The sequence below is a fragment of the Pecten maximus genome, chromosome 7, assembly GCF_902652985.1.
Source record: "Pecten maximus chromosome 7, xPecMax1.1, whole genome shotgun sequence".
NCBI lineage: Eukaryota > Metazoa > Mollusca > Bivalvia > Pectinida > Pectinidae > Pecten > Pecten maximus.
In genome coordinates, this window is record NC_047021.1 from 1848430 (window position 1) to 1874316 (window position 25887).

The window sequence follows — 25887 nt, forward strand, 5'->3', positions numbered from 1 at the left end:
TTGGCCACTCGTCGGTTATGAAACGGACTCGGATGTATCTCAGTTCGTGTTTCTACGTGTAGATATTCATATAACATTATCATGACCAGTCCTAGGACAGGACTTTGTTTATTGTTTATTCCACAGATCAACCGATTCCCGTCTCTGATATCGAAGGTGCATTGAGACTTTCCTATCTTCAATAATTTAGCTCGAGCTCTCCAACAAATGAAATGTAACCCAAAACCGATGAGTGGATGAGTCGGAACAGAATATCACAAATCGTGCAACATCGTTGCCTAAAATATTAGCATCTCTAGAATAAACTTTTAATAGACTATTAATGCAATGACTCAAATACGGTCTCTGGGCGAACCTCACACGTGAGGTCACTGTGCGGAATATATCCCTATATAGGCTATTAGAACCGGTAGATAATCAGTTTTGACGGTATGTATCGATACAGTTTTTGATAATATTTCTCAATATTTATTTAACGGGTTTTACGTCTGCTATTACAGCTGACGACAAAACATGTGCACGTACGCTGACTTGTCGATCATTCTCACCAACCAATGGAATTAACGGACGCCTTTCTAGAGTGTTTGATTGACAGAGTCAGAGATCACTGGAGTGTAACAAGCTTTAGTGTCTTGTCAATCATTCTCACTAACCAATGAAACTCACGGATGCCGTCAGATACCCCGTTTGATTGACAGACAGCTAAAATAGAATCATCTGCGTGTGACGAGCTGCCGAGAAAATCAGCGGTTATGGCTGCCATGTTTATGCAAAACACCGCATAAAAAGTGTTGCATTCAATGAGTAATTTATGACTTAAAATATGATTGAATACAAATCATTGAAATCACAGTGGTGATAGAAACAGAAACCATAATTGGACCAGAATGCAAAGCACTCAATATACATGATAAATATAAAGACATTAAATGGTTATCATAAATCGGTACATTTAGGGAATCTATATAAACATTGTACATGTAAATTATATTGCAAGAGAGGGCCGTAGTAATGTTTTAATTACATTCTGAATCCATTCTGCTTTTGATACAATAATGTAATGTTTAATTCATTTTTGTGTTTTCCGTTTAGATACCACATTAACGATATTACATGTATACAAGATACCCAGATAGGCAGTTATTTACAGCTCTTTTGTGTGTACACTTTAGAATAGATATACAACTAGTTGTCACAACATTCGATATTCCGCATATTTTAATATGGTCGGAGTCTGATAACATGATAACACCGATGTTTAAAAGATAACGAAATAAGGATTCAAATGCCGAAGTTTACATATTTTGATGAGATTTGGTAAAGCTGTTCTTATGTCGCAGTGGTTTTTTTTCTATTTTCCCAATTCAATGTCGTGTAATGAATGCAATATTTCTAAAATAAATGAATATTTTTTAAAAACGTGAATACGTCAATGGAGAATGCTGGATGGATGAAACAGCTTATGTTAAGTTACATTAAATATTAACGGTGCTTAATATATTGCGATTGTTTTTTAATGTTTATAATATGGCCATAATAACGCTATTGATGGACCAAGGGTCTAAAGCTTTAAATAAAACTTGAAATGTTCTCCAATTTCATCCGAATCATAAAGGCTTATCTACACCGCCAACATGGAACCATGCATAATTCTGATAAACGATACCGATACCACTACCGCTACCGAAAGACGAAGGGATATAACTCGTGTAGATCAGAAATGAACAGCAAACAACTTGTACCCACTGTATATCGCGGATCGACATGGACCACGGGCTTTAAAATGAAATGCATGTCCACCACGTATCGTGGATCGTCGTGGAACACGGTGTTTCGAGTTGAACTATGCCCACCACTAATCGCGGATCGTCACATACCGTGATGCCGAGTGGATACCGTATCAGTCAGCTGATGTCCACGATATATGACGGAACGTCGCGGAATGCCATATCCGGTGGGCGAGTGGGGTCCGCGCTGCCCACGTTCGTGACGGACGCGTGGAAACCGCAAAGTCCACGTAAGCTGTAGTGTATTTCTGTTCATTAAAATGGTATGTTACTCACCCATATCTCATACTCCCCGGGTAATACACGTGTAAACCGGCATGGATACTGAAACAGAGTATCGTGGAATTAATCTACTTACAGCTACTCATTTTCTACTTACTGATAAACATCTTCTGCTGGGATAAATTATGCTATATTACATATAGTGTAGCAGAAAGTCTTTGCTAAAATATTTCTATTCCATGAATACAAGGCCCTTTTTTTCTTCTAGTAAAAATGAGTTCGAAAAATGTTTTTTTTTATAATTTCCCTAAGCACGGAGGGGAATCATGTGATCTGAAGATACGAATTCAAAATGGTGGCCACCATTGTAGAAAGCATAAAATGAGGTAGACATTGAAAATACTCATTACATAGGCTTTTCATTGTAGCGAGCATATGATATACTATAATTTAGACATATCCATACCTCATGTATGCTGGAACAGTCCGTAGTTTTCCACGACACTCTGACCAAAATTTTGAATGGAATTCGTCAGTGGAATCCTTTCGATTCGAAATTTTGGTCAGAATGTTACGGATAAGTACAAACTGTCCCAGCACACATGAGGTATGGATATGCCGAGATTATAGTATGGCATATGCTCGCTACATTAAAAAACCTATATAATGAGTATTTTCAATATCTTATCTCATTTTATAATTTTTGCATAAGCGGCCGCCATTTTGAATTCATATCTTCTGACCACGTGAATCCAAACCGTGCTAAGAAAAGACGTGTATCTAGTCTGTATTTCAGAATGTACGTGTATCTAGTCTGTATTTCAGTGTGCACGTGTATCTAGTCTGTATTTCAGTGTGTTCGTGTATCTAGTCTGTATTTCAGTGTGTACGTGTATCTAGTCTGTATTTCAGTGTGTACGTGTATCTAGTCTGTATTTCAGTGTGTACGTGTATCTAGTCTGTATTTCAGTGTGTACGTGTATGTAGTCTGTATTTCAGTGTGTACGTGTATCTAGTCTGTATTTCAGTGTGTACGTGTATCTAGTCTGTATTTCAGTGTGTACGTGTATCTAGTCTGTAGTTCAGTGTGTAGGTGTATCTAGTCTGTATTTCAGTGTGTACATGTATCTAGTCTGTATTTCAGTGTGTACGTGTATCTAGTCTGTATTTCAGTGTGTACGTGTATCTAGTCTGTATTTCAGTGTGTACGTGTATCTAGTCTGTATTTCAGTGTGTTCGTGTATCTAGTCTGTATTTCAGTGTGTACGTGTATCTAGTCTGTATTTCAGTGTGTACGTGTATCTAGTCTGTATTTCAGTGTGTACGTGTATCTAGTCTGTATTTCAGTGTGTACGTGTATCGAGTCTGTATTTCAGTGTGTACGTGTATCTAGTCTGTATTTCAGTGTGTACGTGTATCTAGTCTGTATTTCAGTGTATACGTGTATCTACTCTGTATTTCAGTGTGTACGTGTATCTATTCTATATTGCAGTGTGTAGCTATATCTAGTCTGTATTTCAGTGGTAAGGTCTATTAGGCCGTATTTTAGTGTGTATTAGTGAGTTATTGTTTTAATTGTGTATCAATACCAGTATTTAGCGATAGCTCACCTTTTGTGAAAGAGAGATTCGGAACATGTCATACTCCTTGCTTTCTGTGCCCTCATATAAATTCAGGAATACATTGCCTTCCGCTATTCCATATTTCTCAAGTGGAGGTTTGTAAGAAAATAAGATGTCATTGTCTGAGGACGGACACACATTGATGACGAAGCCACATCCGCAAGCCTGCTTACTCTCTGTTGTGGTAAAGATATAAAATTATATAATGGGATATTTTCCTCAAGCGACACGTGCAGAATTTTGTGTATATAAATGCAACGCTTGTCTATAATTAAACTATTATTTAATTCAAAGATATCTTATCAATTTTAAACCTGTTATTGAATCAAATTTCATTTTAATTATATAACATTGGTAAAATAATCAACAAATCTGCCGTCAATTCTTCAACGTACAAAATATAGTATTCAATAACATTGATAACACAGTATGTTGGAATGAAATGATTAAAGTATATTACATATTCCTGTTTGTACTAATCACAATACTTCAAGTACTATGGCATGCAGTTATGATAAGAAATGATAATATTGATAACCTAATGCACAAATAAATGTTGACAGAAGTTACCAGGGTTGGGTAGTCCTAAGTTCAGAACCCAAATATGTACTAATACAACACATGGTATTGATCCTGACGTGGGTTTGTTAATAACCCGTACATAACATCGTATTGATCCTGACGTGGGTTTGTTAATAACCCGTACAACATATTGAATCAAGTTTGTATTCGTTTCAATCTACACGTGCAGTTGAGAATAGCATTATGATAACACTATTTTAAAGGGTGCCAATGCACAACAGTTTAATAAATGTATACATAGCTTTGATATTAAATTAGTATTCGCTCGTTCATTAAATACATTACTGCATCATCTTGATGTGAACATCAACAGTTTTAACCAATCATGTGTTAGCATTTCCAATTATCGCTGAGTAGTAAGTAGAGAAGGCAACTGAAACGTCCATTAATTTATAATTACTTATTGTTTTGATTTATACGATAAAAATGTATTTATACACAAGTCGATAATGACCACAAAGAAAATTATAAACTGACGGTACAATGAAAATAAAATCTTACTTGTCAAATTGACTTTTAATCTCATGAAAACGATCGACAATTCTTCTCGTGATAACTACTTTCATTGTCTTTGTCTTTTTAAAAAAAAACTCGTAAAATTAAGTTTAAAAATCAAAAGTAATCAAAAAATAAGAAATAATAATAATCAATAAGGAAAAAAGAAAACATTAGAAACAAGACGCAAAGAAATGTTTACGTGGGTATGCCGTTATAGTCTGTTGGTAGATCTCACCAAACTCAACAAATATGTCAATGTCACCAAACTCAACAAATCTGCCAAGGTCACCAAACTCAACAAATCTGTCAAGGTCACCAAACTCAACAAATCTATCAAGGTCACCAAACACAATAAATCTGTCAAGGTCACCAAACACAACAAATCTGTCAAGGTCACCAAACACAATAAATCTGTCAAGGTCACCAAACTCAACAAATCTGTCAAGGTCACCAAACACAATAAATCTGTCAAGGTCACCAAACACAACAAATTTGTCAAGGTCACCAAACTCAACAAATCTGTCAAGGTCACCAAACACAACAAATCTGTCAAGGTCACCAAACACAATAAATCTGTCAAGGTCACCAAACTCAACAAATCTGTCAAGGTCACCAAACTCAACAAATCTGTCAAGGTCACCAAACACAATAAATCTGTCAAGGTCACCAAACTCAACAAATCTGTCAAGGTCACCAAACTCAACAAATCTGTCAAGGTCACCAAACACAATAAATCTGTCAAGGTCACCAAACTCAACAAATCTGTCAAGGTCACCAAACAAAACAAATCTGTCAATGTCACCAAACTCAACAAATATGTCAATGTCACCAAACTCAACAAATCTGCCAAGGTCACCAAACTCAACAAATCTGTCAAGGTCACCAAACTCAACAAATCTGTCAAGGTCACCAAACACAATAAATCTGTCAAGGTCACCAAACACAACAAATTTGTCAAGGTCACCAAACTCAACAAATCTGTCAAGGTCACCAAACACACTAAATCTGTCAAGGTCACCAAACTCAACAAATCTGTCAAGGTCACCAAACAAAACAAATCTGTCAAGGTCACCAAACTCAACAAATCTGTCAAGGTCACCAAACTCAACAAATCTGTCAAGGTCACCAAACACAATAAATCTGTCAAGGTCACCAAACTCAACAAATCTGTCAAGGTCACCAAACTCAACAAATCTGTCAAGGTCACCAAACACAATAAATCTGTCAAGGTCACCAAACTCAACAAATCTGTCAAGGTCACCAAACACAACAAATCTGTCAAGGTCACCAAACACAACAAATCTGTCAATGTCACCAAACACAACAAATCTGTCAAGGTCACCAAACACAACAAATCTGTCAAGGTCACCAAACACAACAAATCTGTCAAGGTCACCAAACTCAACAAATATGTCAATGTCACCAAACACAACAAATCTGTCAAGGTCACCAAACTCAACAAATATGTCAATGTCACCAAACACAACAAATCTGTCAAGGTCACCAAACTCAACAAATCTGTCAAGGTCACCAAACACAACAAATCTGTCAAGGTCACCAAACACAACAAATCTGTCAATGTCACCAAACTCAACAAATCTGTCAAGGTCATCAAACACAATAAATCTGTCAAGGTCACCAAACACAACAAATTTGTCAAGGTCACCAGACTCAACAAATCTGTCAAGGTCACCAAACACAATAAATCTGTCAAGATCACCAAACTCAACAAATCTGTCAAGGTCACCAAACTCAACAAATCTGTCAAGGTCACCAAACACAACAAATTTGTCAAGGTCACCAAACTCAACAAATCTGTCAAGGTCACCAAACTCAACAAATCTGTCAAGGTCACCAAACACAAAAAATCTGTCAAGGTCACCAAACTCAACAAATCTGTCAAGGTAACCAAACCCAAGAAACCTGTAAAGTATCAAAGTTCATATTCCATTTAATGGAAGGCGTCATTTGATAATTCGGACCCTTCATGAAAAGCGTTCGGAGCTAATAATTTTGAATAATGCGAAGATCGCCCTTTACGACGTCGTGTCCTACTGGAAGGTCATTATATCGAGAACAGGAACATTTGGCACGAACTGTGAGATCACAGGCGTCTGTGTCCAGTTAGTATTTATTGAAAACAAGATATATCTTAAAAAAAAGATAAACGGCATAGTTTTAATACTGGTGCACGTGGATATAATGTAAAACTTCTTGGTGAAATAAATTAACGAACACATGCGTTTCTGCACGTTTGGTGATAATAAGACTGCATTTGAATCAGGAATATAATCTTATTAATGTGTCATTTAAAAAGATGCATCCACTTATTTAGCTTGCATTCAATCTTAACTTTATGTCGTTTTTAACTGCATTCTGCATTTTGCAGTTACCGCTATATTGACCAATCACATACTTCATGTTGACCAGTAACGCCACCTGCCCCGTCATGTCGGGGGTCAAAAGAATATTATACGGCTATGCCGAAAAATATGAGCCCCTACTCCTACTTTAAATTCTAACCAGATGCAGACGATTGTGCCTACACCAGCTAAATCCAGCTAAGCAGCAATTTGTAAATATTAAAATATGTACATTGGGTTTAGAGTAAGAATGATGAGAATACTTCTATAAGTACGATGGTATGTTAGCTTGGACTGACTTCTGGTAATGTTAGTACTATAACACTATAAAATTATAATACTATAATACTGTAACACTATTATACTATAACACTATAATATTATAATACTATAATACTGTAACACTATTATACTATAACACTATAATACTATAATACTATAATACTATAATACTGTAACACTATTATACTATAACACTATAATATTATAATACTATAATACTGTAACACTATTATACTATAATACTATAATACTATAATACTATAATACTGTAACACTATTATACTATAACACTATAATATTATAATACTATAATACTGTTACACTATTATACTATAACACTATAATATTATAATACTATAATACTGTAACACTATTATACTATAACACTAGCATCAACATTAAACAATACTTCCTCAATATATGTGACAAAGAAATAGAAATATATATTTACCTTTCCCGAGTGTTGATTGGTTGACGCTACAGAGATTCTGAAAGAGGACAGACCCTGTGTATAGAATACCACGTGTGATCCAGAAAACTGTATTAACGATTTACCGGACAAAGCGTACAACATCAACTCTGTATTAATGGATCAAACACTGATTAAAGATAACTCAAAATAAACGATTGGATAGATACAGCACAAATTAAAGACTACGCTGAATAAACAATTAGACAGATACAGCACGGATTGGACAGATACAGCACGGACTGGACAGATACAGTATAGATTGGACAGATACTGCACGGATTGGACATATACACAGCACGGATTGGACAGATACAGCACGGATTGGACAGATACAGCACGGATTGGACAGATACAGCACGGACTGGACAGATACAGTATAACAGTATAGATTGGACAGATACAGCACGGATTGGACAGATACAGCACGGATTGGACATACAGAGCACGGATTGGACAGATACAGCACGGATTGGACAGATACAGCACGGATTGGACATACACAGCACGGATTGGACAGATACAGCACGGATTGGACAGATACAGCACGGATTGGACAGATACAGCACGGATTGGACATACACAGCACGGATTGGACATACACAGCACGGATTGGACAGACACAGTATAGATTGGACAGATACAGCACGGATTGGACAGATACAGTATAGATTGGACAGATACAGCACGGATTGGACAGACACAGTATAGATTGGACAGATACAGCACGGATTGGACAGATACAGCACGGATTGGACAGATACAGCACGGATTAAATAATGCGCTGATTAAAGGATTGGGCAGTTGACGGACAAAACATGGAAATTGGATTACATTGTATTATACAGCACGGACAATAGACTACTCTGTATTAACAATATGTTATATTAGTCTAGCTATATTAGCTATATAACGGACGGAGTGTAGGATAAGGGGACAGCCTATACACACGCTATCTGGATGATTTCCAAACTACAACAAAGCTCTGTTAATTGTGTTTACGTTAGATACACGCGGAAATTACAAACAGACTATTATTTATCGTTTGGTACACTAGGTAACATTATACCATACTTAACCATCTGTAGAGCACTTGTTCCTATTGAGATTTTCAGTGAGATCATGGTATAGGGATCTTATAATACTTATGATACTATTTCATAAGTTTGTAAGTTGTATGTACAAGATATGAAGTTGTACGTACAAGATATTAAGTTGTACGTACAAGATATTAAGTTGTACGTATAATATATTAAGTTGTATGTACAAGATATTAAGTTGTACGCATAATATATTAAGTTGTATGTACAAGATATTAAGTTGTACATATAATATATCAAGTTGTATGTACAAGATATTAAGTTGTACGTATACTATATTAAGTTGTACGTACAAGATATTAAGTTGTACGCATAATATATTAAGTTGCATGTACAAGATATTAAGTTGTACATATAATATATCAAGTTGTATGTACAAGATATTAAGTTGTACATATAATATATCAAGTTGTATGTAAAAGATATTAAGTTGTACGTATAATATATTAAGTTGTATGTACAAGATATTAAGTTGTACGTATAATACATGTATATTAAGTTGTATGTACAAGATATTAAGTTGTACGTATAATATATCAAGTTGAATGTACAAGATATTAAGTTGTACGTATAATATATGAAGTTGTATGTACGTACGCATTAAGTTGCACATAAGTTTTGAAAATGACTCAAATATGTCGTAGTACATATTCGCCTATTCCTCCGCAGTCTACTACGGGTATTCTGGTACAGATTTTGAACTGCGTTGAATGAGTTGATTACTTTTTGATCGTTTCCATTTAAATCTCTTTATTAGCTACACTTCTGTAGGTGGAGTGACATCAGAACCGATAATGATAAATACTTGTCAAAACAGATTTTTTTTTTTTCCTTATTTATCAAAAATTAATGAATCCGCGCGAGAGTAATATAAATAATTGATATAACATGATCACCATTATTGCCGCCATCTATTGGAAGGAGACAAATTACAATTAGATACGAAATTCACAGCTGTAAATTAACTGAAAATGATACAGCAGGAAATTTGGTATAAATACGAGGCGATATTGTGTATGTGTTCTCAATAAAAAAATCAAAGAAAATCAGTAGATAATAATTTCTATCAAATAAATAAAATAATTAATCCCCGTTGATACGCCGGTTTATGGATCATTACCTTACTGATCTGCCATAGTAAACATGGGAATGCGATATCGCAGTAAAAATCACATTTCTGATCATATGACCTTATCGTTATAAATATAGCCTTTGTGTCAAACTTACCAAAATCAAAACAGCATAAAATACAAAGAAAAGATCAATTAAAAAAGTAAATAAACAAAAGCAAACAAATAAAAAACCAAACAAAAACAAAAACAAAAACGAAAACAAATCTAGAGAATACGACAATGAAACAAACCCGAATTTCTAAATCAAAATCGATAAGACAAATACGCAAATAAATATTAACAATAAGAAGTTTTACCCCACGGAGACTTATCAACATGTTTCTAGAGATTTTTACAAATCTTAAGTTTGCTCAGTCCTGACCGTGCTGATAACCTTAAACCTGGTAACCTTAAACCTATACCTTCACCGAAATCTTCAACATGGCGACTGTTATCGGAGAAATTTCAAATACAAGATAAAAAAAATAAAAATAATTGGTAGCGCTTTTTGACATCTTACATGTATATCCGGTTCATAAGTCTGTCTACTTGTTCTCCTGATGAACTGACAATTTGATCAACTCAACGTAAATCGATAGACATAAAAAACACTAGTCAATAATACTGATACTTTGTACTCACACCGACAGCTATCAATGTTCCAAACCACTTTATTATGACAACAACAAAAGCTGATGAGTATCTTTGTATCCATCTCAAAATTTGACTTTTTGATCTGAATGGACAAAAAGACGACAGTAAGTAATTCCGGGTATCATAACCCTGGAAAAAGTAAGTTAATGTAATATTATAACGCTGGATACATTTTAATGTTACATTATAACGCTGGATACATTATAATGTAATATTATAACGCTGGATACATTTTAATGTAATATTATAACGCTGGATACATTATAATGTAATATTATAACGCTGGATACATTTTAATGTTATATTATAACGCTGGATACATTTTAATGTTATATTATAACGCTGGATACATTTTAATGTAATATTATAACTCTGGATACATTATAATGTTATATTATATCGCTGGATACATTATAATGTAATATTATAACGCTGGATACATTATAATGTAATATTATAACGCTGGATACATTTTAATGTTTATTATAACTCTGGATACATTTTAATGTAATATTATAACACTGGATACATTTTAATGTAATATTATAACGATGGATACATTATAATGTAATATTATAACGCTGGATACATTATAATGTAATATTATAACTCTGGATACATTTTAATGTAATATTATAACACTGGATACATTTTAATGTAATATTATAACGATGGATACATTATAATGTAATATTAAAACGCTGGATACATTATAATGTAATATTATAACGCTGGATACATTTTAATGTAATATTATAACGCTGGATACATTTTAATGTTATATTATAACGCTGGATAAGATTACAGTTAATGTAATATTATAACTTTAGATAAAGTTACAGTTAATGTAATATTATAACTTTAGATAAAGTTACAGTTAATGTAATATTATAAGTTTAGATAAAGTTACAGTTAATGTAATATTATAACACTGGATAAAGTTACAGTTAATGTAATATTATAACGCTTGATAAAGTTACCGTTAATGTAATATTATGACGCTGGATAAAGTTACAGTTTATGTAATATTATAACGCTGGATAAAGTTACATTTTAATGTGATAGTATTTTGCTGGATAAAGTAACATTTAATGTTATAGTATTTTGCTGGATAAAGTAACATTTAATGTTATAGTATTTCGCTGGATAAAGTTACAGTTAATGTAATATTATAAAACTGGATAAAGATACAGTTAATGTAATATTATAAAACTGGATAAAGATACAGTTAATGTAATGTTATAACGCTGGATAAAGTTACAGTTAATGTAATATTATCAAACTGGATAAAGATACAGTTAATGTAATATTATAACGCTTGATAAAGTTACAGTTAATGTAATATTATAAAACTGGATAAAGATACAGTTAATGTAATATTACAAAGTTAGATAAAGTTACATTTAATGTAATATTATAAATTTAGATAAAGTTAAATTTAATGTAATATTATAACTTTTGATAAAGTTACATTTAATGTAATATTATAACGCTTGATAAATTTACATTTAATGTAATATTATAACTTTAGATAAAGTTACATTTAATGTAATATTATAACGCTGGATAAAGTTACATTTAATGTAATATTATAACGTTAGATAAAGTTAAATTTAATGTAATATTATAACTTTAGATCAAGTTAAATTTAATGTAATATTATAACGTTAGATAAAGTTACATTTAATGTAATATTATAAAGTTAGATAAAGTTAAATTTAATGTAATATTATAACTTTAGATCAAGTTAAATTTAAAGTAATATTATAACGTTAGATAAAGTTACATGTTTATGTAATATTATTTCGCTGGATAAAGTTACAGTGAATGTAATATTATGACGCTGGATAAAGTTACAGTTTATGTAATATTATAACGCTGGATAAAGTAACATTTAATGTTATAGTATTTTGCTGGATAAAGTTACATTTCATGTTATAGTATTTCGCTGGATAAAGTTACAGTTAATGCTATATTATAATGCTGGATAAAGTTACAGTTAATGTAATATTATAAAACTGGATAAAGATACAGTTAATGTAATATTACAAAGTTAGATAAAGTTACATTTAATGTAATATTATAACTTTAGATAAAGTTAAATTTAATGTAATATTATAACTTTTGATAAAGTTACATTTAATGTAATATTATAACGCTTGATAAAGTTACATTTAATGTAATATTATAACTTTAGATAAAGTTACATTTAATGTAATATTATAACGCTGGATAAAGTTACATTTAATGTAATATTATAACGTTAGATAAAGTTAAATTTAATGTAATATTATAACTTTAGATCAAGTTAAATTTAATGTAATATTATAACGTTAGATAAAGTTACATTTAATGTAATATTATAAAGTTAGATAAAGTTAAATTTAATGTAATATTATAACTTTAGATCAAGTTAAATTTAATGTAATATTATAACGTTAGATAAAGTTACAGTTAATGTAATATTATAACGCTTGATAAAGTTACCGTTAATGTAATATTATGACGCTGGATAAAGTTACAGTTTATGTAATATTATAACGCTGGATAAAGTTACATTTTAATGTGATAGTATTTTGCTGGATAAAGTAACATTTAATGTTATAGTATTTTGCTGGATAAAGTAACATTTAATGTTATAGTATTTCGCTGGATAAAGTTACAGTTAATGTAATATTATAAAACTGGATAAAGATACAGTTAATGTAATATTATAAAACTGGATAAAGATACAGTTAATGTAATGTTATAACGCTGGATAAAGTTACAGTTAATGTAATATTATAAAACTGGATAAAGATACAGTTAATGTAATATTATAACGCTTGATAAAGTTACAGTTAATGTAATATTATAAAACTGGATAAAGATACAGTTAATGTAATATTACAAAGTTAGATAAAGTTACATTTAATGTAATATTATAACTTTAGATAAAGTTAAATTTAATGTAATATTATAACTTTTGATAAAGTTACATTTAATGTAATATTATAACGCTTGATAAAGTTACATTTAATGTAATATTATAACTTTAGATAAAGTTACATTTAATGTAATATTATAACGCTGGATAAAGTTACATTTAATGTAATATTATAACGTTAGATAAAGTTAAATTTAATGTAATATTATAACTTTAGATCAAGTTAAATTTAATGTAATATTATAACGTTAGATAAAGTTACATTTAATGTAATATTATAAAGTTAGATAAAGTTAAATTTAATGTAATATTATAACTTTAGATCAAGTTAAATTTAATGTAATATTATAACGTTAGATAAAGTTACATGTTTATGTAATATTATTTCGCTGGATAAAGTTACAGTGAATGTAATATTATGACGCTGGATAAAGTTACAGTTTATGTAATATTATAACGCTGGATAAAGTAACATTTAATGTTATAGTATTTTGCTGGATAAAGTTACATTTAATGTTATAGTATTTCGCTGGATAAAGTTACAGTTAATGCTATATTATAATGCTGGATAAAGTTACAGTTAATGTAATATTATAAAACTGGATAAAGATACAGTTAATGTAATATTACAAAGTTAGATAAAGTTACATTTAATGTAATATTATAACTTTAGATCAAGTTAAATTTAATGTAATATTATAACTTTTGATAAAGTTACATTTAATGTAATATTATAACGCTTGATAAAGTTACATTTAATGTAATATTATAACTTTAGATAAAGTTACATTTAATGTAATATTATAACGCTGGATAAAGTTACATTTAATGTAATATTATAACGTTAGATAAAGTTAAATTTAATGTAATATTATAACTTTAGATCAAGTTAAATTTAATGTAATATTATAACGTTAGATAAAGTTACATTTAATGTAATATTATAAAGTTAGATAAAGTTAAATTTAATGTAATATTATAACTTTAGATCAAGTTAAATTTAATGTAATATTATAACGTTAGATAAAGTTACATGTTTATGTAATATTATTTCGCTGGATAAAGTTACAGTGAATGTAATATTATGACGCTGGATAAAGTTACAGTTTATGTAATATTATAACGCTGGATAAAGTAACATTTAATGTTATAGTATTTTGCTGGATAAAGTTACATTTAATGTTATAGTATTTCGCTGGATAAAGTTACAGTTAATGCTATATTATAATGCTGGATAAAGTTACAGTTAATGTAATATTATAAAACTGGATAAAGTTACAATTAATGTAATATTATAACGCTGGATAAAGTAACATTTAATGTTATAGTATTTCGCTGGATAAAGTTACAGTTGATGTAATATCATAAAACTGGATAAAGATACAGTTAATGTAATATTATAACGCTGGATAAAGTTGCAGTTAATGTAATATTATAAAACTGGATAAAAATACAGTTAATGTTATATTATAAAGTTAGATAAAGTTAAATGTAATGTAATATTAAAACGTTAGATGAAGTTAAATTTAATGTAATATTATAACTTTAGATAAAGTTAAATTTAATGTAATATTATAACTTTAGATAAAGTTACATTTAATGTAATATTATAACGCTGGATAAAGTTACATTTAATGTAATATTATAACTTTAGATAAAGTTAAATTTAATGTAATATTATAACGTTAGATAAAGTTAAATTTAATGTAATAGTATGACTTTAGATAAAGTTACAGTTAATGCTATATTATAACGCTGAACGAAGTTACTATTTCGGTTTATAATCAAATGTACATTTCACATTACTATACTGTGGATTTGTAAACAAAAATATCCTGTTAAATGACACTGCTTCTCTCTAAAACGTCATACTTTTTTCTGTTCGCCTATTATTTTCGCGAGTATGAAAGTGACAAGTGTATGGTATTTAGTTATATGTTTATGATGTTAAATGAAATGTTTATAATATTAAATTATATGTTTATGGTATTTAATGATATGTATAATATATTTAATGATATGTTTATGATACTTAATGCTATGTGTATGATATTTAATGATTAATATAATCATTCCCTGCCTTTGGGGTGTGGCAAAAAAATCTCAACCTGAGGGGGAATTCATGACTTGTCGAGGGTTGGACCTTCATGAATTCCTCGAGGGTTAAGATTTCTTTGTCGCACTCCCTAGATAGGGAATGATTATTTTTCTCCCACCATGCTATTCAATGATATGTTTATGCTATTCAATGATATGTTTATGCTATTTAATGATATGTTTGTGATATTTAATGATATGTTTATGCTATTTAATGATATGTTTATGCTATTCAATGATATGTTTATGCTATTCAATGATATGTTTATGATATTCAATGATATGTTTATGATATTTAATCATATGTTTGTGATATTTAATGATATGTTTATGCTATTCAATGATATGTTTGTGATATTTAATGATATGTTTATGCTATTCAATGATATGTTTATGCTATTTAATGATATGTTTATGCTATTCAATGATATGTTTATGCTATTTAATGATATGTTTATGCTATTCAATGATATGTTTATGCTATTTAATGATATGTTTATGCTATTCAATGATATGTTTATGCTATTCAATGATATGTTTATGATATTTAATTATATGTTTATGATATTTAATCATATGTTTGTGATATTTAATATGTTTGTGATATTTAATGATATGTTTATGCTATTTAATCATGTTTGTGATATTTAATGATATGTTTATGATATTCAATGATATGTTTGTGATATTTAATGATATGTTTATGATATTTAATCATGTTTGTGATATTTAATTATATGTTTGTGATATTTAATCATATGTTTGTGATATTTAATTATATGTTTATGCTATTCAATGATATGTTTATGCTATTTAATGATATGTTTATGCTATTTAATGATATGTTTATATAATATATATCAATAACCAGACAGGTATGGGTACTATATATTATCTCCATACAGTGAATTACATTCTACATACCCCATACAGTGAATTACATTCTACATACCCCATACAGTGTATTATATTCTACATACCACATATGGTATATTATATTATACATACCCCATACGGTGTATTATATTATACATACCCCATACAGTGTATTACATTCTACATACCCCATACAGTGTATTACATTCTACATACCCCATACAGTGTATTACATTCTACATACCACATACAGTGTATTATATTCTACATACCCCTATACAGTGTTTTACATTCTACATACCCCATACAGTATATTACATTCTACATACCCCATACAGTGTATTACATTATACATACCACATACAGTGTATTATATTCTACATACCCCATACAGTATATTACATTCTACATACCCCATACAGTGTATTACATTCTACATACCCAATACAGTGTATCACATTCTACATACCCCATACAGTGTATTACATTCTATATACCCCATACAGTATATTACATTATACATACCCCATACAGTGTATTATATTCAACATACCCCATACAGTGTATTACATTCTACATACCCCATACAGTGTATTACATTATACATACCCCATACAGTGTATTACATTCTACATACCCCATACAGTGTATTATATTCTACATACCCCATACAGTGTATTACATTATATATACCCCATACAGTATATTACATTCTATATACCCCATACAGTGTATTACATTATACATACCCCATACAGTGTATTACATTCTACATACCCCCTACAGTGTATTACATTCTACATACCCCATACAGTGTATTACATTCTACATACCCCATACAGTGTATTACATTCTACATACCCCATACAGTGTATTACATTATACATACCCAATACAGTGTATTATATTCTACATACCCCATAAAGTGTATTGTATTATACATACCCCATACAGTGTATTATATTCTACATACCCCATAAAGTGTATTACATTATACATACCCAATGCAGTGTATTACATTCTACATACCCCATACAGTGTATTACATTCTACATACCCCATACCGTGTATTACATTCTACAAACCCCACACAGTGTATTGCATTCTACATACCCTTATACAGTGTATTACATTCTACATACCCCATACAGTGTATTACATTATACATACCCAATGCAGTGTATTACATTCTACATACCCCATACAGTGTATTACATTCTACATACCCCATACCGTGTATTACATTCTACATACCCAATACAGTGTATTACATTCTACATACCCCATACAGTATATTACATTATACATACCCCATACAGTATATTACAGTCTACATACCCCATACAGTGTATTACATTATACATACCCCATACAGTGTATTACATTCTACATACCCCATACAGTATATTACATTATACATACCCCATACAGTGTATTATATTCAACATACCCCATACAGTGTATTACATTCTATATACCCCATACAGTATATTACATTATACATACCCCATACAGTGTATTATATTCAACATACCCCATACAGTGTATTATATTCTACATACCCCATACAGTATATTACATTATACATACCCCATACAGTGTATTACATTCTACATACCCCATACAGTGTATTACATTCTACATACCCCATACAGTATATTACATTATACATACCCCATACAGTGTATTACATTCTACATACCACATACAGTGTATTACATTCTACATACCACATACAGTATATTACATTCTACATACCACATACAGTGTATTATATTCAACATACCCCATACAGTGTATTATATTCTACATACCCCATACAGTATATTACATTATACATACCCCATACAGTGTATTACATTCTACATACCCCATACAGTGTATTACATTCTACATACCCCATACAGTATATTACATTATACATACCCCATACAGTGTATTACATTCTACATACCACATACAGTGTATTACATTCTACATACCACATACAGTATATTACATTCTACATACCACATACAGTGTATTATATTCTACATACCCCATACAGTGTATTACATTATACATACCCCATGCAGTGTATTACATTCTACATACCCCATACAGTGTATTATATTCTACATACCCCATACAGTGTATTACATTCTATATACCCCATACAGTGTATTACATTATACATACCCCATACAGTGTATTACATTCTACATACCCCCTACAGTGTATTACATTCTAATACCACATACAGTGTATTATATTCAACATACCCCATACAGTATATTACATTCTACATACCCAATACAGTGTATTACATTCCACATACCTGGTAATCCAATGAGCAATCGATTCCTTTGGTAAATTTATAGTCTGACAAACTTTCGGTGATGATCAGAACATGAATACATGTTAGTAGTATGGAGTGTCCTGCCATGGTGCAGATTACCAACAGGATGTACGTGTGTACTGTATATACCCGAGCATAATACGTAACCTATATCTGTCAGTTTAACCGTGTAAATAAACTCCAGTGATTGCCACATGGTGGGTGAACAGTTTTAATTCACACACTGACTGGGCGTTCGTGCTGTTCAATCCTCCGTCGTTATATCATAACGATATAATTGCTTCTGAAGAAGAGAAGGGTTATCTTTGACTTCCTGAAATGTACAGTTGTTCTCTCACAGAATATTTCGCGTCGACTTCTTTTCTCAAAGTGTCTCAGGTCACAACTATACCGGTGTAAGATTGAACCCTAGGCGACAGCATGTGGTTATAGATATAACTTGATGACTGAGATTTTATAACATTCCCAAAGAATGATGTTCTATTATGAAGTTCTAATTTTGTTGTAGACTGCAAAAGCATACAAACTTCAGTGTATTTTATCGTCATAATATTACAAAAAGTCGTGTAAATGATTGGTTTCTGAGAAACAAGACCGATGAACTAAAACTGATTTTAATGAAAGCATTGCTATAGTAATACCCCCCTAGATAGCCACCAAGTTATATATAGACACACACAGTGATGTATGGGAGGTAGTGTATGGTCAAGATTAGGGATATGCTAAAAGAAAAAAAGGTTCAGAAATTAGTGGATTAGAAATCCTATGGCTAGATATTAAAATCATCGGTTAAAAAACTTAGTTTGTTGTATTTACATGTAAAGAACAAATTCTTGAGTAGATTACAGACACATTTTATTACCATATGTTCGCTAAAACATTCTAAACAAGATGTTATTTTTCATATTTTGTTACTTTCGTCGAGAGAATAGTGTATTCAATCAACATCAAAACAATATTGACCTCTTCTTGATCTTGGAAGATTTGCATGCCCCAATATATAGAGAGAGATATGAAATCACTATGGGGTATTTTTCTCTCCCAGAATGCCTCATTCAAGATGGCTGCCAATGTAAAATACCCCATAGTGACTTCATATCTCTCTACAGAGAGGAGCGAGGTATATGCTACTGGTGATATAAATTCCCACACAGGTTGTAAATACGATCTAATATAGTAAATGATTGTTTTAATGATGCTCTATTGAACAGAGTTGAAACATTAAATTATAAAAATGATGAAGAAATAATCACTCGTGAGACCGCGGCTACGTATGTAAACAATATCAACAGGAAATTAGTATTAACGTGTATTGCTGCTGGTTTCCGTATTGTCATTGGTCGTCATTATGGTGATAAAGAGGGAAGACGTTTTACCTTTTGTGGTCACAATGGGACCAGTACGATTTATAAAATTTTATCAGAAACATTCAACTTCAGTAAAATACATGACTTTTCTGTTGGTCATTTTACCACCGTCTCAGATTATGCTCCATTGTGTTTTAGTGTACATTATATGACGAACTACGAATATGGTAAAAAGGATAAAGTTACTAAGTCGTGAATTGCGGGCGATTTTGTCAAATTGAAGGATGAAAACCTTGATTGGTTAAAACGAAAATGGAAAGTGGTGAGCAGTCCGCATCAAAGAAGGCAAAACGGCAATATTGAACAAATGCCTTAGATGTAGCCCCCCTAATCTTGGACCTGAAAGGCTAGAGGAGTTCAAGCTGAAGTATATGTCATACCCAATAACAATTTTCGTTAAGGTGATGTCTTTTGAAACGACGTGATTCGTCCATTAACAGGCTGTGTACCATGCAGCGTAATCTTTTGGTGTTCGTTTCTTGGTTCTGGAATTTAATGTAAAATGAAGCGTAACATTTTTTCTTTTATAAATGTATTTCATTGTTAGAATATGTTTAGATTCAATTATAGCAATTGTTTCTAATTTTTATTCTGTTATCGAGATATAACGAGAAAAAAAACTATATATATGTGCACTCATTTGTGATAACACGCTAAAAAATTGGAAACAAATCTGATGTTATTTATTGCACAAGAATAATTATAATTTTTCGTATGAGTCAGGGTTAGGGTTAGGGTGAAGTGAAACCTGCATTTGTACACTACCACTATTGCCAAAGAAAAGTGGTTTTACAAGGCAGGTCCCAACATAAAGTTGATACATAGAAGCAGTGTCATGGACGAGCAGTGTCTGAATTTTGAACACAACCACTTAGTTAAAACGTTCACGCTATGAATTTTTGATCCAGCTCAATTTTAAAGGTTCATGTGATATATGTTTATATCATGCAGGGTTTGTCGCTTACCAAGAACAAAATTTGTTGGTCGACGTATATCGCATTAATGGATGAAACTACCAAGTGGTACAACGGTATAGTGACAACGGTTACATCTGGAAGAGATGGCGACCTCGTTGCTGTCTATATGAAGTTTTTTTATGATGGAGGTGACAACATAGACCATTTGTATACAGATTTTCAGTTTTCATTGGTCAAATTCATTGATATGTGTACGTATTCTTCCTTTCTTTCCCTATCCTACAACACTCCCTGCCAATTTATTGTTTTGATTTTTCTGATGAACCCCACCCCCTTAAACCCTCCTCTGTACACCTCCCTTTCTCTCCTGCTTGTACCATAAAACCAATGTGAATTATGTATTGATATGATGCACTATGAACACAATCATTTTTGTTAATCAACACAGTGAAATTCACGTAACGTTTTTAATGATTTATAATGTTTTTAAAATGTATAATACTGCATTGATGGACCACCATACATTGTAGTAGAAAGTAGTCCCATAGAAGTTGTCTCCCTTATATAAATTACAAATGGCTTCTGCTGATGTTATCACCCAGTATACAATCTTCTCTGTTAAGACTTTAGACATAAATACTATTTTATGGGTCCCACAAACTTCACATATATGTGAAAATTAGGTAACTTTTCATTTTGATCAGAATTATGGTTTTATGAAGATTATTAGACAATTTAATTCTAATGGAAAGACTTTTCTGGCAAGTGTTTGTTGCTCTCTGTAACACTAGCCTCTTTTGTATTATCACAAATGGATAGAAGACATTCAGATGAAAATTTTTTCAAACTCATGTACATTTTGCAGTATTCATTACCCTAAAGTACATCAATCATTTCACTCAGCCATATGTTGTTATCATGACTATTGTATTACACCAGGATAGGAACCTTGCCTAATTTGTCACGGCGGTTTTATTACAACGTGTAATTGTATTTTATTGATTGTAGTTATATGGATGATTTATTACAGGATATTGATTTGATATCGGAATAGCATTACAGTTCCATTGTTTTTTAACCCCCCCCCCCCCCCCCCTTTTTTTTTTATTTTGATGTCACTTAATATATCGACAAAACTACGACTCTAATAATCAATAAATATTTTTTCTCGTGATATATTTTACTTTGAACACCACTCCATGCTTTTGTCTCAATTATTCGATGTACATACAAATGTTACACATACACTGTGTATTACATTCTACACTAACATATTTACGATGCCGTTAATCTAACTAAAAATTGATAGAATGAGGAAAAAATATGAAAAAAATTCTCGATCAGAATTGAAAACATCGGATTGTCATATCACAATAACTTCCCGTCTGAAATCGGTTTTCTTCTTAGGAGTCACTCGCGGTTGACTGTACATCGCTCGAGTCCCTGAGGCGACCATTCGCCCTAAGTTGACCATTCGCCCTAGGTTGACCATTCGCCCTAAGTTGACCATTCGCCCTAGGTTGACCATTCGTCCTAGGTTGATCATTCGTCCTAGGTTGATCATTCGCCCTAGGTTGACCATTCGTCCTAGGTTGACCATTCGCCCTAGGTTGACCATTCGCCCTAGGTTGACCATTCGCCCTAGGTTGACCATTCGCCCTAGGTTGCTACTCCAGCATGACCACTACATTGTGTAACACCAAAGTTAACTATTTACACTTTCTGCCACCACAGGTGATTAAAATAGACATGATTTTCTAACAGAACTTGGATACTTTGATCTAAGCTTGTTAAGTACATTTTCCCCTTCTATACTCATTGGATGCCAACATGTAAGCGTTCATCTGTCAACACATGAAGTTAGATAAACTGAGTATGAGTTATCCGAACCGCTGTACATGGAGACCACGATGATAGACCCTAACAATACTAGGCTAGATAGAAATTGTTATAGCTACTTAGTATACTGATGATACCTTTATAATGCTGATAGTCACTAGGAAATTACTTTACGTTATTACCTTTAAATTTACTGAGTTTTTTTTTATCAGATTGTCATTGCAGGATTTTGAGTCAGTTGTCATAGGTGAGGGCTGACAATTTTTTACTTTAACGTAAATCCGTTTAACTTCGGATAATGACCGTCGAATGTGAGAGGGGAACTTACAGCGCTAGTCAGTGCTACACTTGTCTCCCTCTTGCTGTTATGCTCCATTACAATACTCCTAGATCACAGTGACGTCACGTATAGAGAGTGACTCGTATCAACTTAGTCTTTTATCCGCGCACATTTATCCATAAGGAACATGAAAATTTGGAAAAAAAACTTTACCTATTTGTGTTTATGTTGAAACGAGATCATAAAACTTCCTCACGGGTTTCTAGGGTCACCATATCACTGTTATCAAATTTTACTGGCGAGTTTTATCAACATGCCCTAGTCATAATTCATCCGCTACAACTGACATACACATTTCATTTCTTTCGATTTCCAATATATTCCTGTTGAAATCATAAAAAGATTAAGAAATATGCGTTGCTCATGTAAGCTCTCGCAATGGCTCCCAGCATCCTTCACCAGCTGAAGACATTAACTATCTACACACATTGATATAATCTCATGTCACGTGGGTATATTCATTGCAAGAAAAAGTTAAAATTATTTGATTCAATAAATATTTTCATGTAATTAGGAACGTACATGTTGTTATATATGGAATCAATAGTGTTGTTAAATATATGACAATACCACTTATATATACTCATGGGTATCCCCAGTATACCGAATCAGGGCATACATATAAAGGTTACACAACGAGTGGTTGTTGGATATGAAATTCATTTCACTCGAGTAAGTTTTTTTTAAGTTACAAAAGACATTAGCTTTACGAGTGTTTTTTGTATATTTAAAAAATAACGAGTGTGAAATAAATTTCATATCCAAAAAATCACGATTTGTGTGACATGTTTCCACAATGTTCCACAACAATATCGGCTTGAATCAAAGGGAAACCTGACCAAGTCTTATCTCGCGTATGCAAATAAGCTAAACAAATGACGGCCGACACCCGGTGATGTGCCGTCATTCCATTATTGATGACGTTGATAACGTTGAAAATTCCTATAGATTCTGTGTATTTTTTAAGGTTTTATAAGACTAAATAATTTAATTAGATATGTTGGGGTTATTTTATTTTCTAATATAAAGAAAATGATGTGTTTATGTTTATCCCTCTTATTCAGTAAACTTTCCATCCCATTCCGTCATACAATTTACAACGACTAGTGTCTTGTCTTAGACCAGTAATTATTCTGATAACATCAAACTGGATAGATTCAACGAGGCATTTGTTTTGTTTCGTACAGTCAGCATACTCTAGTATAGGTACTGTACATTATTTGTAAGCGCCTTTCTGTTTTAACATTATTATGACATATAATCGGTTTCTATGATGTGTCCAGTGACCATGTCCATTTGAATAAACCCCTAAATGTTTGTTATTTGTAGTAATACTAACCTTATCATCAAATACAAAGCTTGACATTACATCTCATTTACAAGATCATTAAAATACAAGAGAAATAAATATGACCCTAACACCGAGCCCTGTAGTACCCCGGTTTTCAATGTTTTCCAATTAGAATGGAAACCATCACATATTACTTTTACTGCATAATACGTTTGATTTTCCTTAACTACATACACATAACTGTATATACGATATAAGCTTACCCTAACCCTAACCCTGTATTTGGAACTATTGCACGGCTAAAATGACTATTGCACGGTAATGTGCTAATTATCCAACCCCTTTGACGCTTTGGAATTTGGTCACGTGCGAACTATTGAACACATGTGACGTTTTGGAATTTTATCCTACCATTTCAAGCATCCAAGTCACTCAGATGTCAACACTGCCGACGACAGTCATAGTGACTTGTGGGCTTACAGGAAAGTAGAGATGGCAGAGATTCTAACTGTGTTATAGCGATTTTGTAGTAAAACAAGTATATCATGGGTATCTGTGCAATAGTCCAGAATATTTGACATGAGGTGCCTGGAAATCGACCTATGTTCTATTGCACGATTCATTCTCGGCTATTGCAGACACATGATATATTTGTATATTATTTTCTATTACCTAAACATATTATTCTTAATTTCATATTTCTCAAATATGTAGACCGCTCTCAGATTTGTTCAGACCATTATCGTCCAAGGTTTTTTCTAAGTGCCCCACCATAACAGCGGGAGTGCCACGAACCCCGGTTACACTGGTTGTAAAATTTGCCTTCGTCAAACTTTGATCTTATTGACATCCATGATTCAGCAAGATTAGTTGTTAAGTTACCCAGACGTGACGACTTTATTGCTACTCTATCTAAGATCACACTTATGTCCTTGATCATCATTGAGTCTAATGTGCTGTCGAAAAAAAAAAGTCACCCCTGGACATTTCTTCTTCCTCAATATTTACAGTATTTTACAATATATCCTATACCTCCTGTAACACAGCTGGTACATCATCTTCCTTGAACTCTCTGGTATCAATGCCGTCATTGTGATTACTCGTGTAAGGCTACACACGTGCTTCAACCTTACTTGCCTTACAGAAATCTGTGCAGTTGGCCAAATACGTGTAGGATAGAGTTAGTTATGTCACTTTCCAACTTT

The 25887-nt window shown here is 32.0% G+C and overlaps 1 protein-coding gene across 1 annotated transcript in view; it reads right to left on the reverse strand.

Moving 5' to 3' along the window:
- The window catches only part of LOC117331292, a 34141-nt gene extending 14862 nt beyond the window's left edge, over nt 1-19279 (reverse strand). The window contains exons 1-4 of the mRNA XM_033889908.1: nt 18908-19279; nt 7808-7844; nt 3620-3807; nt 2064-2111 (exon numbers count right to left, since the gene is read on the reverse strand). Of these exons, the coding sequence (XP_033745799.1) occupies nt 2064-2111; nt 3620-3807; nt 7808-7844; nt 18908-19015 (381 nt within the window). The 5' untranslated portion in view covers nt 19016-19279. The remainder of the gene's footprint in view (nt 1-2063; nt 2112-3619; nt 3808-7807; nt 7845-18907) is intronic.
- Nucleotides 19280-25887: the final 6608 nt, after the last annotated feature.